Consider the following 18,163-nt stretch of genomic DNA (forward strand, 5'->3'; position numbering starts at 1 on the left):
TATTATTATTATTATTATTATTATTATTATTATTATTTTCATGATTATCCAGAGAGGAGTTACGAATCCCACATCTTACCCTTCTCCCTCAAAGTATCTCCAAAAGTCAGCAGCTTGACCTTTCATTTTGGATTAATTGATTGATTGATTTGAGGTCATTTAGGAGTTAACAGTACTCCAAATCCTAATCCAGAATTTAACTTGAGACACAGGAGTTTAAATGCTTGTGACATTCCCCTGTGTAAAATTATTTCCCATTTAGTTTCAGTATCAAGCATCCATCTGTTCATATGTTTCTGTGCATGTGAGTATTGAATTCATACAGTGAAATCAGCGGAAGACTAGCCCTAGAGTAAAAGGTGTTCCAGATGATGAGCATCTGTGCAGCCTCCTACATTTATTCCAATTAGCCCTCCCCCCAACCTATTGCATTGAGTGGCTTTCTGGGTTGCCTGCTCCTAAATCTTGCAGTGATCCACATGCATGTAAGGGAAACATGATTGCCCTTGTGCCAACTGAGCTTGAATGACAAGTTGGTCAGAACAAATATGCCAGGCTGTCCCAAATGGCTGCAATTGATTATGCTACATGTGTATTTGCTGCATCAAAGATTATATTGTTCATTATTGAACTGTTATATTACTGAACTGTTCATCATTGAACACGAAATGGAAAACTAGGCTCAGACTTAACCACTGCAGTAACTATTTAAAATGAGCTTTGCTTACTGATGCTTTACAAATTATTCCATTGTAGTAACTACAAAATCAATGTTTCAACAGCAGATGCACATTTTATACTCAAACCATCTGTCTTACAAAAATGAGCCAAGCTGAGGCCAAAGGAAATGGGGTTGAAATGTGTACATTATACCTAGCACTTGAAATAAAAACCATTATGCTTTGATCAGGACAGCTGTTAATTATTTATACAATAGCAGAAGTTTGTTTTGAACCCAAAAGAATATCCTGCAGTGAGAACAATACATATCTGTGACCTACTAAAAGCGGAGTCACAGTCATGTTTGATTACCAGTCAAACAATTGCAAAGCTAATAAAAAGTGCATTAGTCAAAGCTGCCTTTCCTCCCACTACTGCACATTCAATTAGTTCAATTGGGCATGGCTGTTTTCATCAGCACCTAAAAGAGCAAAATATTACAATGTAAATAGAATGTTTGATAAGTCACTGTCATTCAGTTCTGATGCAGGATGCTGCATTCACTGGTGCAAGCTATTTGAAGAACATTTTTGTAGCTGGTGTGACATTTAGGAAACAAAGTTTCTTAACTGATGTACTAAACCTTAAGAAATTTGGATGCCATGGATGCCAAGGCAGACTTTTAATGTTGTGTGTAGATTAATTGTATAGTATGTTGGCAATGTATTCCAAAACTCTGTATTTTTGTGCATACAAGATAGTCCTTAGCTAACAAGGAATCCTCAGTTGCCAGGACTGTACGTTTAAATAGAGCTTTGGGTGGCTTATATTTTGACAAGTATCTACCACTTTCGCAAGAACATCCTATTGTAATGATATGTAAAATTGTTGCTGAAAATCGTAAACTTCAATTTTAAAAAAATATTAAAAATGTCTTTTTGTACTTGTTTTAGTTATGTATGCTGCGATTCTGCCACTGAAAGTCATGAAATGTGTACTTTAGGTTGCTTGAAACACTTGTTAGTGGGCCACTGGCTAGAAAATGAACACCCAAAGTTCAGTTTTCCTGACATCATTACTGTCTTCCGGTCAGGATGGCCTTTTTGTCCCAGAGGTTCTGGAAGTCAGGAAGCCACATATATACTAAGCAACCTAAATATATACTGTAGCCCCCATCTTCTATTATCTCCCATTGGAAACAATGGGGGATGGGGGAACCCCTTTCGGGAGTCCATAGCTTTGGACCCCCTGGACCAAACTTCACCAAACCTGGGTGGTATCAGTAAGAGATGCTTCTGATGATACCACGCAGGTTTGATGAAGTTTGGTTCAGGGGGTCAAAAGTTATAGACCCTCAAATGTGCAGCCACCATCTTCTATTAGCTCTCATTGGAAACCGTGAAGGATGGGGCACCCCTTTTGGGAGTCCATAACTTTGGACCCCCTGATCCAAACCTCACCAAACCTGGGTAGTGTCATCAGGAGAGTCTTCCAAACAATCCCTGAAAGTTTGGTGCTTCTAGCCCAGGGGTAGGGAACCTGCGGCTCTCCAGATGTTCAGGAACTACAATTCCCATCAGCCCCTACCAGCATGGCCAATTGGCCATGCTGACAGAGGCTGCTGGGAATTGTAGTTCCTGAATTTATCTGAGCAGTTCTGAGTTCCTACCCTCTGTTCTAGCTCTTTTTTTTAACTCAACTGCGCCCATGCAGACCAAAAACCGAAAAACACTAAAAAACCCACAAACGGAGGGTGGAGCTTCGGACGTGTAATGGTGGGGTTGAACCCGAGAAACCCCCCCTTACCTATATCCTTGACATGGTGTATGTGACCCTAAGAAGAAGAAGAGAGAAGATTTTGGATTTATATCCCCCTTTCTCTCCTATAGGAGACTCAAAGAGGCTTACAATCTCCTTTCCCTTCCCCCTTCACAACAAACACCCTGTGAGGTGGATGGGACTGAGAGAGCTCCGAGAAGCCCAAGGTCACCCAGCTGGCATGTGTGGGAGTGCAAAGGCTAATCTGAATTCCCCAGATAAGCCTCCACAGCTCAAGTGGCAGAGCAAGGAATCAAACCCAGTTCCTCCAGATTAGAATGCACCTGTTCTTAACCACTACACCACTGCTGCTCCTAAGATCCATTTATGATGTTGCTATGCAAAGACATAGGAACCCTGTATTGTAGAGTAATAATCTGCAGTACCGCAGACAAGACCAGCTCAAGGTTGACACAGCCATCCTTCCATCTTTCCAAGGCCAGTAAAATAAGTATCCAGCGTGCTGGGGTAAAGTGTGGACAACTCTACCACCCCTTTAACACAATTTACCTAGTAAATGTCAGGATGGGATTTCATCCCGTAAGTCAGTAATGACCCAGATCTTACACTGTACATTTACACTGTACATTTACACAAAGACATAAAGTTAATACATAATCTTAGTTTTATGCATATGCATAAACAGTACACTAATGATCAGGGATTGGAAATAATGTTCAAGTGTGTACTGCATGACCTAATGAATCTTTGTTTATGTCCTCTTTCTGTTCAGATTTTCTACCCTTGGTCACAGGATAATGCAAGTTCCTAAATCATTATAACACTATCTTTTGGAGAATGAAACCATATGGACTGTTTATCTAACTACTCCTCCCTAGAGTATTTCTTGAAAGGAATGGCATTCATAAAAGTAATACTCTAAAGTAGATAAATGTTGTGCTAGCAGTTTTTCAGAACAGCAGTTCCTGCAAAAATAATCTTTGAATGACTGCACTACATTTAAAAGTGGATTAAAATACACATTAGAGTGTATCTAAATCATGCTGGCCAGCACTATTTCTTGCCAACTGTAGCTGACTCTGCAGGCTCATTAAACCCTTGGATTGTAACTTTGAGCCTCATTATCATCATGTCTTTCCTCCTGTACAAGTCAATAGTCTGTAATGCTTACACAGTATCTTGCTATTAGTTATTTTTTTATTTATACATACTAAGTAAATTGTGTCTATCCATTTAGTATGCTAGATATTGAACCAAACGTGGAAGAGCCATGTCTCCTGCCCAGAGGGTTTAGAATATAAGGGTAGAATTAAGTGCTCATACTACAAATGTATATTCCCAAGCCCACATATGATAACATGGGGTAACTTGAACACAGATGTGACAAAATTTGTAAAGAGATATAATGTGGCCTATGAAAGAAGTGCTCGTTCTTTCTGTTTTACTGACTTTCTCCTGCAAATATCTGGCTCTTCCCCGCCCGCCCGCCCGCCCGCCCGCCTGCCCGCCCCCCCCCCACCACCATAGTCTAACTAGGGAAAAAGGGCTAAAAGCAGGTGAGCAGTGGTTTGTGGGGAGAATTAGTGGGTACGGGAGTGTCACTAGGCCTCTTCTTGCAAATACAGTCACCCAAACTCACATCATTACCAAGTACAAACCTACAACTGGGACACCCCATGTTTATCATCTGATTTGTAATTTGTTCCTGAGTGCATCTAGATACGTGCAGCCAACATGTTAGCAAAATGGGTCAGCACCCTTGTTAAGGAATGCTTTAATTTATGATGCATCTGAAGAGAACATTGCTTGGACTTGGAAATATTAGATATCTTTATGGCATTTTGTAGACAGCCATCCCACACAGAATCTAGACTAAATTATTCTCGTGACAGCGCATGTACATGGCCAGCTCAATATGCAGACCAGTAGAGATTGTCCTTTTCTTACCACTGGCTAAGATGATTGTGTGATTTGTCCCAGAGGTACCTTTACCCTACTCTGTCTCACATGATCTTGTGTGTTGATAAATGGAAAATGTCTCCTTGTAAGCCATGCAAGTTGCTGATGTTATGTGAAGTCTTTGTTTTAATAGTTCTGTGATTAATTTTAGAACTGCAGCTAAGCAGTGACATATTCTGTGCTTATTTTCAAACTTTGTTCATGTATTTTCTTTATTCCCAAACTCAAAATGGGCAGAAAATATGCTCAATATAATTATCTGCCATTGGAAAAAATAAAAAGGAGTGAAGATGAGAGGTAACTTCTGGGGTTTCGTTAATATGTATAATTGTCTTACAATAAAAAGCGAAAGCTGACATAGTCTGTTCCTCTCAGCTTATTCTTGTAAAGCTCTGTAAGACTGGCTTGAGAAAATTATTTAAGCCATTCAAAATGTCATACTGTGGCATAGTTGTTAGAGTATCAGGTTCTGGGGAACACAAATACACCCTTTGCTATGAAGCTTACTGGGTAACTTCAGGCTAGTAACACTCTCTCAGCTGACCTACCTCACTGGGTTGTTGTAAGGATAAAATGAGGAAGGAAGAACTATGAAAGTTGTTCTGTGCACCTTGAGACAAGGCAGTAAAATGCTGAATGTCTGGTTCTGAGGAAAAACAGGAAGGGCCATTGGCTTCATACCCTGCTTGTGATTATCCAGAGCTGTGCACTTTGTCATTGTTGGAAACAATGCTAGACTAAATGAGCCTAGGTCTTATCCAGCAAAACAACTCTGTGCATTCTGTAGGCACAAATACATTCTTGGCAGCCCCAGCCTGAAACTGGCTGTTAATACATGAATGGAGAACTCCTCCATTCCTTTGTTCTATTGCATGTATAGTTAAGCCTAGCTTTAAAAAAATAGGTTATACAATCAATATAAAGAAACTGTAGAGAAGACTCTGCCACAGAGTACTGCAATCTGAATTCCTGCGCTCTGTCCAGTGCTTGTTCTTTTATTTTCTTTGTGGTTTTTGCTTTATAAGAACATAGGAGCATAATCTAAGCAGAAGTATGAAGAAACACACTGTTAGGGAGCATCAGAAGCCAGAGTACCACTATGCTCTGATCTAAAACTTTTGAAAGGAATTCCAGCAAAAAAAATGTACAGTAAACACCAGCCTCAGTGCTTTGACTTTCATCATCTCCTGTAACCTTGAAAGCAGCACGCACTTATTGGAATTTGTAGGAAACCTTTTCTCATTAAAACTTCAGATGTCTGTTCCGTTTATGTATTTCAAAAGCTTTCATCCTGATGAAGTGTGAAAAAGTGCACCTGGTGAAGAGGCCTGAGAGGGACAAAGTGATGGCCTCTCCAATGCCATTGTCTAACAGCCTTAATGCAATTGGTCCAAGACTTTTTAAAAAATGATTTTGAGATGGTGCATTTCTTCATGGTTAATAAAACAGTTCAATGAGTACACTCTGTAATGTTTCCCATTACCAACCTTCTGTTCAGTTGTAATGGTTCACAGGATTCTTTTTCATGCTTTTAGCCTCAAAGTATCTAGTCTGCACACTTGGCATTTTTGTTGATAATGTGACTTAATATGCATAAGCAGCACTGATGAACTATCTCTGTATAGTGCCATTAGGATACACAAATCTTGCTAACAAAAACAGAGAAGAAAGGGAACTGAAAGCATCTGAGCTAATTTGGGCTTGTTTACCATTGTAATAGAACAAGGAAAGTGTTATATAAATCTCTCTTGTCATACGTGGCTCTTCACAGAAAAATACTTGATCTATTGGAAACTCCATTCAGTGGCTTTATTTGCACTGTGCAAACATTTCCAAAAAGTTATTAGATGATAACTAAGCAGCCATACATTTTTCTAAAGCTGCCATAACCTTTGTATCTGTCCTCCTGGCATAGTATGTTATATCCAATTGCCATCAACCTCTGAGGAGAAGCAGTCAGCATGCAAGAACACCTTTCCACCAGTAGCTGTTCCTCCCCAGAAATGCAGGCGGGTGGTACAAGTAGCAAACAGCTTCCTTCATCACTTGGATGTCTGTGCAAGTCATCCCATTAGTCATCCTTGCTGCCAACAAAGCATCCATCAACTGTTTATCCCGCAGGTGGGGGGGGGGGGCTGGCCTCAATTTTCAAAAATATTGTTATCACATTTGATCAGAGATTCTTTGTTACAGCCATTCTTAATTGATTTGGTGTTTGAGCCAATGTTAATTTTCTCAGCCACTATAAATATGCTCTTGGAAAGGTGGAGTATAAATTTAGTCAAGAAACTAACTTGTGCATAGAAGGCACTCAGCCTAACAACTCAGTATTACTGGGAACCAAAATAAAACTGTAAAGGTGTGCAGTGCCATCAGAATTGATAGTAATGGTCACAGTTTCAGCAGAGGACCATACTTAGTGCTGTGTTCATAGCACTGAAATTTAAATAGTTTCACAGAATCATGTTTCATGCTTGTGTTCTTAATTGAAATAGGCCTGCATTATTATATACATACATGGTCAATTCTGTGGACAATGGAGCAAAGAACAGACAAGACAATTTGAAATATTAAAAAATACACTGGGGCTCCTTCCCTTCCCCAAATAACAAATGTAGCATCTGCAGCTTTAAGAAACTAACATCCCCTCAATGGTTATTGTGGCCATCTCTGGACAACCACAATGGTATTGGCAGCTGTAAAGGTACAGCGGAGAGAGAGGACAGGCACACACACACATACAACACACACAACCTATTCAGGAGATCCTGTCAGGCTTATTCTTGCTGCCATCTCTGAGGAAATATTGTTAACACTGTGAGGAGATTTCACCTTTCCCTCCAAAACTGTTTACTCCAGACAGGCTGGCTTGGGCACACTAAATGACTTCTGAGGCTTATTAATCAACAAACAATGATAAAACATTTATTTACAGATTTATGAGAATAGATGTCACAAAGATAGTTAAGCTTCTCTTTTTCTTAGTCAGGAATACTTAGGTAGATCTCTTAGCTGTTACAGACAGTTCTTAGTTAAACACCTTAGTAGTTACAGATAGATCGTTGACTCGGATTAAATAGAACTTCCTTCACTAAACTACTTTCTTCAGGGAAAATTCTCCTTTCACAAATCCAAACAAATACTCAAATATTCTACACTTTTCACTAGAGAGAGGCACACTGGGCTTCACAGAGCAGGCTCTGGGGTTTTCCACTTGAAAACCCACTGCTGACTCTGTCAATTAAATAGCACACACCACTCTTTCAGCTTTCCCTCATTCCCTACCTCTGGCAGGAAAGGGATTGAGGAAATAGTTGGGAAGGAGGAGATGCCCCTCACAAGACTTTACAGGTTCTGATAATTTGTCAACCTGGGGAAACCTGTCAGCTCTTGAGAGATGCTGGTTTGCTGAGGAGATGCACTATTCTAACAAATGGCATCAGCCATTAATTCTCTCTTTTCATTCATTCATCCCTGTAAATTCTCTCATGTTAGGAACTATTTGTACTGTGCAGTTAGTGGCAATCATTTTCTTTTCTGGCAATGACACCAGAGGCAGAAGTAGTAGCGGTTAATGTCTGTTGAGTTGAATACACTTGCTTGTCTTGCACTATGGATTCTTATACTGTTCCTTTTCTAAAATTTATTTATTCAACTCCATATGAAGATATCACACTTGGGATGATTTGTTTTGGGTAGGATTGAAGGGTAATAGAAGAAAGGGGGCTGTTGTTCTTTAAATGTGTGCACAGAGCTTTACAGGGTTCTAGAAGATAGTTCCCTGTCCTAATAAACTGAACAATGTAAATTTGCCATTGAGGAAACAACAAAATGAGAGGGGTGAGGTAGATGCAAAATGGAAGAAGTGATGGGAAGAGTATGCATGGTGTTTATGTGTGTAAAGAAAATAAAATTGGGGTGCAAACTTCATATTTTTAAAGGAAAAGGAAGAAACATTCAGCAAAGGAACAGTGCATTTCAGCATTATTATTCCATTGGAAATGAAGGAAGAAACCAGGTTCTGCAGATTCAGGGACTGATTATCACAGCATGCAAACATAGTATCTGCTTGTCATCAGAAGTGGTTCAGTCCACAATGGACTGCAAGGTGGCATACATGAATCCTGGAGCATTAAATTCCATCAACTATAGGAAATGGAATAATTTGGAATAGCATAAGAATTTTGCTATGGCAATTTTGGGCATGACTTTTAAGATGGAAACAGACATTTCTGTATGTGCCTCACCAAGTCACAGTGGAGAAGGTGAAATGAAGCTGACTAAAACTGAAGAAAATATAATCTTGTCAAACTGATTACACACTGAACCCAGTTTCAGAGGGTGGCCATGTTGGTCTGCAGTAGAACAGCTAGATTCAAGTCCTGTAACACCTTAGAGACTGTAACACCTTTTCGGGGGTATGCGTTTTTGAAAGTCATATTTGTCTCTAAGATGCTACTGGACTAGAATCAAACTAAATTCTTAGGATGTTTTGTAACACTGTCACAGTTTGGCTTGAACTTTGAGTGAACACTGAAGATAGTTTTGGATTACCTATAAAGGGCTCTTGTCAGGAAACCAGATATTGAGAGAGAGAAATTTCTTTGGCTTGAGATAACAGAGCAGGGAATGACTGATATTCTTTTAACCTACTTTCTTTGTTAGCCGATGAACCATTATTTAAACAGATATGTTTAAATTTATATAATAAAATCCTTTAAATCCACTATCATATTTTGCAGGAGAATTCTTGAAGTGGGTGTGGAGGGTAGTTTGCTGCCAAACAAAATGTGGAAATGCAGTCCAGAAATTTTGAACAGAGAGAAATATGATTTTGGCTTCTGAATATTTGGACAGGGAACTGCTTGTTGGGTCTCAGGAAATAACTTTCAGTTGATGCACAACTACAGAAACTGTTGAATGTTTACTTTATTACCAGCTGATATTAAAACTGCTTGAATAAGAAATTGGTAGCCTGTCTTTTACTCCCTTGAAGCAGCATTGCAAAAGTTTTTTTTAATTGAATCTTTCATCATTATATCTTTTTTGTGCTGGAAATTGATGATGCCATGTGGTCAAAACCATTTATAAGCACTAGGATGTAAATATCATGTATCCTTGTTGGTCATTGCAAGAAAAGGGTCCTCCAGGCAATTAAACAGAGAACTCTTAAAGCATTTTTGTTCTCCTGCTTTTTTCAGCTATAATCTACCAGCATATTTGTGTTAATGACCGTCAGTGGCGTCACGCCCACAGGGCGGGGGGAGGGTCGCGCGACGCCCCAGACAGAGCAGCGGTGGAGGTGTGGCTAGGCCCTCGAGGGGCTGTGGCGGGGGTGGGTGACGCTGCAGTAGGAGCACAGAGCACATGCGCCCCGGGCACAGTTTCTGTTTGAACAAGGATTCAACTGAGAACCTGATAAACTGAATTCTACCTTACTATACAGAATGTGCATGTGACTTACTCCTCTAACTAAGGCCAAGAAATCATCTTTGTCTTTCATGCAGACCTTTTGCTTCCCTCTAAAGTCTTTGAGTAAATCTGTGCACGTCAGAACCATGCAATGCAGGCAGGGGGAATGTGCAATTTCCATTTTATGTGCTTATCTTATGTTCATATGTTCCTGATAAGCGAAAGTTCCATGCTTCCTGAAGAATGAATAAACTTAGTGGAAAGTCAGCCAGGCAAAAGTATATTACTAGAGAACGTATGAGGGAAATGTCAACTCTTCTGCTGAGGCTGATCCTATTTTTGTCCTTTTCTTTGCCTTGCAGAATCTGGCAGTGACCAGGATTATGTGACCACAGAGCCCCAGTTGCTCTACTATCCCAGCATTACCTATGCAATCATTGGCAGCTCTGCCATTTTTGTACTGGTAGTGGCCCTGCTTGCCTTGGTGTTGCACCACCAGCGAAAACGCAACAACCTCATGACACTCCCAGTGCACCGGCTGCAGCATCCTGTCCTTCTATCCCGGCTGGTTGTCCTTGATCATCCACATCATTGCAGTGTCACCTACAATGTCAACAATGGGGTTCAGTACATGTCTAACCAGGCCTACCATAGACCACCAGATTTAGACTCTCCACCATCTTATTCAGAAGCTGTACTAGACCAAAGGTATGTGCAAGAGGCATGCATCCTAGTACTGTGCTCATAAATATGCTACCACAGCTGTGATGCATTGTTAGTTTTGTGTACCCATGTGTTTCTACATAGCAATGTTGTTCATTTATTGCATACAACGTTTTTACTCTGTTTTCTTTAAAGGTTTGCAGCTTTTGTTCCATTTTAGTGATTGACCCTACAGTCCGTCTAACCTTTATTGATAGCCGGCAACTGGCTGACAGTACTGAGTCCTGTTAGAATAATTATTGTCATTGGAATACAATCTGTCACTTTCTTTACAGTGTTCTTCATGACACTTGACAAGTATTAGGAAAACTGCTTTGTCCCTATTGAAATATACTGTGGTACCAAATGTTTGTGATACATAGGGGGTTTGCTTATTAATATTAATTGTAATTGTTAGGGGCCTGTCCAGGTGAGTAATACTGTATTCGAAGTAGTCCACATCAGCTCACAGATTTGAAAGTGACAGTAATGTTACTGCAGTTTAATTTACTGGGCTTTTAAAAAAATCAAAGATGTGTATTCTAATACCAGATAAAAGAATTCAAAAAGAAGATCTAGAAAATAACAGGCAAAATGTGCAAAACATTGACATTCTGTTGCCAAAGAAGTGGGCAAGGAGTGCTCAGCCATTTAAGAATTAATAATTTAGTTTAATGATTAATAATTTAAAATAAAATTAAACTTGTATTCTTTGCTCCTAATATTTTGCCCGCATCTATGGTTTGCTTGTTCAGTGGTTTGTCACAGTGAGATGTGTTTCTCTCACAGAGACATACCTCTGAAGATACCAACCACAGATGCAGGCAAGAGCAAAAACTACCAGAGCAAAGAGCAAAAACTACCAGACCATGTCTACACAGCCCAGAAAATCCACAACAATCAGCTGAGCCTTCAACAATACATTGAAAAAGCTTGTACATGAGTATGGGGATAAGAACTTGTCATTTGCTATTGGTATGTACTGATGAGACTTGCATGACCACACTGTGCAGCACTCACAAGTCCCCACTTGTGGGACAGAAATGCAACAAAGTGTGCAGGTTTCTGTCCATGTTATGTTAGAGATGATGTCTGGATTCCATGCAATAGATTAATTAATAAACTCATGTATTTTGCAGTATATAAATGCACAGGGAATCTTTGCTGTGGTGGTTCTTTGCTGTGGGATTCTTTGCTGTGGTGACTAATGGTTAGTTGGTGACATTTTATGCTAGCACTAAATTCAGCTTTCTCAGCTTTTACAAGATGGCACTTGGAACTTGCTGACATGTCCACTTATTTGTCACGGGCCCAATAAAAATGCTACTTTCTGATCTCTGTGCCTTCCCAGGTGGTTGTAACAGCTATATAGCCACAACTGCAGGGTTTTTTTAAGAAAGAGGAAGCCAATTTATTCATTGTTTTCAGTGGTGATTGTAGAGATAACATGGCAGCTGGCAGGAACTTTTATAGTGCTGACACATTTCCAGCATGCCTTGGAGTCAGTCCAGCAGTCCAGTTCTTTATCACTGCTGCCTTGAAGCTAGGAAGAATTGCCTGTATCTTGCTGCCTGAACAATTCTGTAGCCCAGTATCAGCTTTTGTAAAATATGCAATTAACTTAACCTTTTCATATTTTGTGCCAAGTTCTTAAATATATCTCGCCATACAAATGCCAAGCATATTATTCATGTTAAAGCTGTTGCAAACTTATCTTTCAACAGGATTCACTCATTAGCTGTTCTTCCACAGAGTCAGTCTACCTTCCTCCTGCCTTCACAGTGTATTTAACAGATAGATTTGTTTTGTTTATCAGATTCAGTCATGCTGCAGATTGTCTACCTTTTTCAGAAAAAAAGAAGCATTGCATAGACTATTTATTAAAACATATATTCATCATTTTTATAATTAATTCTAATAATAATAATAAAAGTTATAGTTACATACAGTAATGCTGTTTATAACATTTTATGGAATCATCTTACACTCAGGATCGTTTTCATTTATGGTAAGTGCAATAGATCCAAATTCTGGATTCTCTGTGTATTGAGTAACATGTTTTCTTATTTGTATGTTGCAGCAGACCTCCATGGTTTGATCTTCCTCCACCCCCATATTCCTCAGAATCAGAATCTCAGAATCATCTAGATCTCCCTCCTTACCGATCTCGGACTGGGAGTATGGTGAGCACAGATGCTCCAGTGGCAAGAAGTCAGTGGAATTCAGAAAGCAATCAAAGCAGAAGCACCATTAACAATATGCTACAAGAAATTCCAACGGAGCAAAGTGACTCTTTAATCAGTTCCCTTTCCACAGAGGAACAGTAAGCAGCTATTTATGACGTTCTGTGCTAAGTTAAATGTCCAGAAGCACTTGGACTCATTCTTCATGACTTCTGCAATCCAAACATCATGGAAATGAACTGGAGCTGTGGAAGCTTCCATTCAGTTACTCACACTCATTTCAAAGGATTTTGGAGGAACACACCAGCATATTGTGCCTAAAACGACTCAGCCATATTACACTTTGGGCATGCTGTCTCTGGGAGCAGTTCTGGAATTTCAGTTCAGATTCAGTTTGACTCAGTCTGTAATGTGTTACTTTTCTAAGGTATTTCAGGGGTATTTAATATATGTATATGTCTGAATATACGCATGCATAGCCACACACTCATATTTGGAATATCCTGATGCTGTTTTACAAATATGTATTTATGTCTGTGTAAGTATGTGTATAGTTATAGTAGTATGTGAAGCTTGCAGTCTGCAAGCATAGATCCATTTTCCTGGTTGCTACTGGAAATGCTCCTCCCCTAAATCTAAGCTAGAGGAGGAAACAGAACTACTAAGGCTGCTATGGTTTTATTTGTGCTGGAATGCTTGCCTCTGTTACGAAGTAACCTTCACGTCACTAGTTTTGTGACAGCTAGGTGTTAATGATAGAACATTTTGGAGGTCATTAATTCATAGGGTTGCCATAAATCTGAAGCAACTGACAGCACATAAATCTGACAGCACAAACACACAGAGGTGTAAAAATGTCCTGCTTTCATATTTATCAAGGGTTGGGCATGCATCAAATTTCATCCTTCTGGATGGCATGGAAATAGTGCTCAAATTATGGGGAGAAAGGTAGGGGACACTTAATAAAATCTACAACCGATGTCTCTTTATCCTGTCCCATTACTCATCACAAGCCACATCTACACATCCAGAACAGGGTGCTATACAAATTATTTGTATCATTCTGGGATCATTAAAAGCAAACTTCAGGAGTGAACAGGAACACCAAACAGGAAAGTGCTTAGAGAAAGTAAAGAGGATTCTTATGGCAACAGACATTAATTTCTCTTCAAGCACAAGCTTTTGTAGAGTTGAGCACCTTCGTTAAATTTGATGAAGTGTGCTCTCGTTTTTCAAATCTTAAGCTAACATAAAAGCTTGTTAGTCATTAAGTTGCCAGAAGACCAACATGGCTGTACCTTTGAATGGGCTTGGAAATCTTGTGCCTTTTCCAGTTGAGGCTGCAAACCAAACCAACAACTCCCTGTTTTTATTTTATCTGCTCAAGTTGTAGGCCCTTTCCACACATCACAGAGAGAGCAGGTTGCAGGCGGGATCAAGGAACGCACTCGCCCTCTTGCCCTGTTTGCTGCCCTCCATGCAGGCAGCGACCAGAGCCTATGGAGGCAATGCAGACTGCTGTTGCGCCTTTGCAAGAAGGCACAGCTTTTTTAAAGGGATTTACCTCCATAGCCATGAGGGAGGGCAGGCATGGTCCCCACAGCCATGCTGATATCTCACACTGCCGTGAGACATCCCTGCAACCCCACGTGGCTATGCAGCAACGAGGCAGGGACGTTTAAAAAAAAAAAAAAAAAATATGCAGGCAGCATGACCAAAATTACTGGCTTCCTGGGGCAACCGTTTGCATGCAAGTGGCTGCAGAACACATTTAAACAAAAGAATCGCGAATAGCATGGTTCTCAAATAACCTGTTTCGGGGGGGAAACGCAGGATATCCTCCTGTTGGGGCAGGAAGTGTGCGATGTTCCCACCCACAACAGGTTTTATCCCGTCGTTATCCCGGGATTATTGACCCATGCAGAAAGGGCCTTAGAGAAATAAATATTAGCTTATGTCTTCCCAAACATGTGCAGCAATGATCCTCCCCCACCCCTCCCCTTTTTCCTCACTATGCTTGTGAGGATTGGTGAGCAGTAAGTGAATACCTCTCCAGTACTGGGATCACCAACAAAGACTTCACAGTAATATTCCTTCACAGAGAAGGAATATTAACTGAAAAATAGGGTGGGTAGTACAAGAAGGCAATTATTTCTCTTACTGATCAAATTCCCCACATCCAGATTAATCTCCACTCCTGTTGCCTAATGTTCATGCTGGAACAAAATAACATTCCCAGTGTCCTTCTCTGGATCTGGACTGAATTGTTGAGAAAATTGTTCATTGCTTTTAGTCTCCAGTTTGGATCTTCATAAAGCAAAAAGACCAGCTTGAGCTCAACATATCTTTTAGGGCGGTGGAAGCTCTGCCCCTATCTTCCCCAGCAGGTTCTCCTGCCCAAGTAGAATACTCCAATCCTCTTCTGTGTGGTTCTTGATGGCCATTTGAATTGGACTTCAACCAAACATTCTTTTCTTATTCAATATTATTCTAGAACTTGATATCATAAAGGGGTGTTTTAAAGCAATTATTTAGTGAGGCACTTTCTACTTAAGTGGAAAGTTCTCTCAGCCAGTGTATATTGCAGATTCTGAGCAGCTCAGATGGTAGAGGTATGGCAAGAAGCTCAAATAGACAACAGGGAGTAGCTGACCAAACTAGGTTCATGGCATCGGGGGAGGGAAACAGGAAATAGTTGGTTAAGGGATATTCTATCTGGTGTAATAACAGTGGTAGACCTGGATAAATTAAATAAAGAAATTGAGAGATGGAGACCAGACCAACTTGTTCAACCAGATATACAGAGCCAGATAAATATGGTAATGTTATCCAGAGACAAAGTGGTAGAGTCCTTGAATAGAGGCAGGAGATCAAAGCCATGCCCTTCATGCTGTGAGGTAATAAGAAGACAGGATCTTGGCCTGCTTTTTTATCCCCAGAATTTGAGTACTGCATGGAAGTATCTTAACTGGTTTTTGGAGGGATACTTCTTGAGTTACTAAAAAGCCCTCTCTCTTTTAGACCTTTATAGCAATTTCTGTGTTTTGACAGTATATGTATCATTTTTCAGCTGCTTAGGTAATGTGGGAATAGCCCACATTTCGTGGGACATTTCAGGTGTGTCTCAGGTGCCATATGTGCCAAAATTTAGCTTCCTGTGTGGCTTGGAAATAATCTAATCATTCAGGATAAGCTTTTACTCTCCCTTTTTGAGGGAGAGAAGGACAGGTGTTAATGTTATGTTTTTAAGGTGTTTTTTTAAATAATCAGAGTGCCTTAAATTGTGTATGTACCAAATTTCAGGGCACTAGTTCTTTGTGAAGTACCCTGACAATTTTTATATCCTTGCGCATGAGTAATTCAGTCAATGAAGCCATGTCTTATATACAGTTTCATAAGACTAGGTATGTTTGTAGTATTTCCAGTAATGTTTTAGAAAAAAATTCATGCAGTTTTAATGAGAATTATCCTTTTTAGCCCATTTAAGTTAATCGGCTTGGAAGAGTGTAACTCTGCTTGGTGTTACATAGAATTTCCGCCCAAGAAACATATTTCCTCTTTGTTTAGTGTTTACTCTGATTGTGGCAGATTCACACTTCATGCTCATTTATCACATGTGCATGACATTGGGATGCTAGCCTCCAGGTGGGACCTGGGGATTCCCCAGAATTACAGTGTATTTCCAAAATGTAAAGGTCAGTTTCCCTGAAGAAAATAGACGTTTTGGAGGATGGACGCTATGGTATTGAACTCCACTGAAGTTCTAGACCTCCCCAACCTCCACTTGCACATCTCTAAAGGCATTTATGTATGCAGCACCTAGCCCGTGGCTGTTTGCTTCACGGAGCAGTTTCCCCATGGTTTTCTGTCCTCACCAGATTACCAAGTGTCCCAAGCTGAGCCAATCTACCATTTTGTCGCCCCTTACTTTTTTGTTCTCTGTGTGCAATATGCATCTGGGGAGGTTGCCTGCCATTTGGAGTTTGTGTGTGTGTGTGTCATCTGGGATCTAACATTAATTCACTAGACCATTCAAGGTTAATGTCAGTTTTGGGGGCGGGGGGATAGCCTTTTCGGTCTCAGAAGTGTGGTCAAAACTATTGTTGTGTGGGTGGGGGAAGGCAGGGGAAAGTGAGAAAGCAAAACACATGCTGATTCCACAAGAATTATATGATCTGCTGCGTGGTGAGTTTGGGAGGGGGGAAACATGTCCACAATCAAGAATCTGACCTGAAGGGAATGTACACTCACTGTGGAGTAGACCACAAGTGCATAAATGGCCTAGGAGTTCCCAAACTGGAGTTGTCAACCCTAGAATAAACAGGAGTCACCATAAACAGCAAGTGTGAAAAGAATGATACATCTCAATACATCTCTATGTGCATATGCACCCCACAAATCCACTTCTGTTTTACATGTTTACCACTGAAATCTCTGATGTATACATTGGATAAATATTTGTTGTGTGATATGAATGGGGCCTCACTAAATACTGGGCATCATTCAGATAGTTTAACTGGCTGAGGACTGAAGTCCTATGTTTAAAGGCATTAACTGAAAGCAGTATTTGCTCTTTTAATAACTGTCGTATCTGCATAACACATCTCTTTAGACTGTACATGTATACATTTTTGTTGAGATGATATTTAGACTTGGACTCTTAAAATAAATACATTTAAATGGCATGTTTGCATTTTTTCCACTTCCATCTGAGGATACATTTACATTGAGTACTAAAGAAGATACTTTTTTAAAAAAAAGAAGAATATATAAACAGTGGAAGAGTAAACATGTCCTTCTACCTCACTGTATGAAATCAATTGGTAAGAGGACACAGTAGAGTAGCATGTCTCAGTTATATTTACATTTAGTAGATGTTCAAAATATTCCTCAAATATCCTTAAATGAACATTTTCATATATTTTATGCATTCTGATGTAAAAACAATTCCTTGAAGGAGCTATGAATTTTGAGAACTGAGAATCTGAGCATTTCATAATAAGATTTAATGCAAACCTCGGGATAAAGTAAGGTGTTTATTTCAAATTGTAATGTGGGAACAGTATATTTTAATTTTCCAGCAATTCATTAGTTATGATTACAGTACTTAAATATTGTAGTTATTTATAAAGGCTATGATCAGTGGTGGGATCCAAAAATTTTAATAACAGGTTCCGATGGTGGTGGGATTCAAACAGTGGCGCCGCCGCACACACGCATCTCCAGTCCCTATTGGGCAGGGAGGTTGCTTTAGTAACCTCTTCTCGGCACTCAAAAAAAATTAGTAACCACTTCTAGAAAAGTGGTGAGAACTGGTTGGATCCCACCTCTGGCTGTGATCCAAAGAGCTATTTTGGGCACACCTAATGGTTTGAGTATATCCATGGTGATTTTCAAAAACTATTGAACCGCAAATAGCCATGTCATTTCATAAATTATTTTGAAAGTCTCTCCTTTTCCAAATTAGT

General features: G+C 39.9%; 1 protein-coding gene across 6 annotated transcripts in view; it reads left to right on the forward strand.

The window, feature by feature from the left end:
* The window catches only part of LDLRAD3 (low density lipoprotein receptor class A domain containing 3), a 164,312-nt gene extending 146,934 nt beyond the window's left edge, over positions 1-17,378 (forward strand). For 4 of the 6 annotated variants that reach the window (XM_048485612.1, XM_048485610.1, XM_048485615.1 and 1 more), the window contains 2 exons: positions 10,173-10,518; positions 12,593-17,378. In XM_048485612.1, coding sequence (XP_048341569.1) covers positions 10,173-10,518; positions 12,593-12,839 — 593 coding nt within the window. In that variant the 3' untranslated portion in view covers positions 12,840-17,378. The remainder of the gene's footprint in view (positions 1-10,172; positions 10,519-12,592) is intronic. The other 2 variants (XM_048485613.1, XM_048485611.1) reach the window with 1 other exon arrangement.
* Positions 17,379-18,163: the final 785 nt, after the last annotated feature.

The sequence above is a fragment of the Sphaerodactylus townsendi genome, linkage group LG02 (genome assembly GCF_021028975.2).
Source record: "Sphaerodactylus townsendi isolate TG3544 linkage group LG02, MPM_Stown_v2.3, whole genome shotgun sequence".
In the NCBI taxonomy this organism is placed as follows: Eukaryota; Metazoa; Chordata; class Lepidosauria; order Squamata; family Sphaerodactylidae; genus Sphaerodactylus; species Sphaerodactylus townsendi.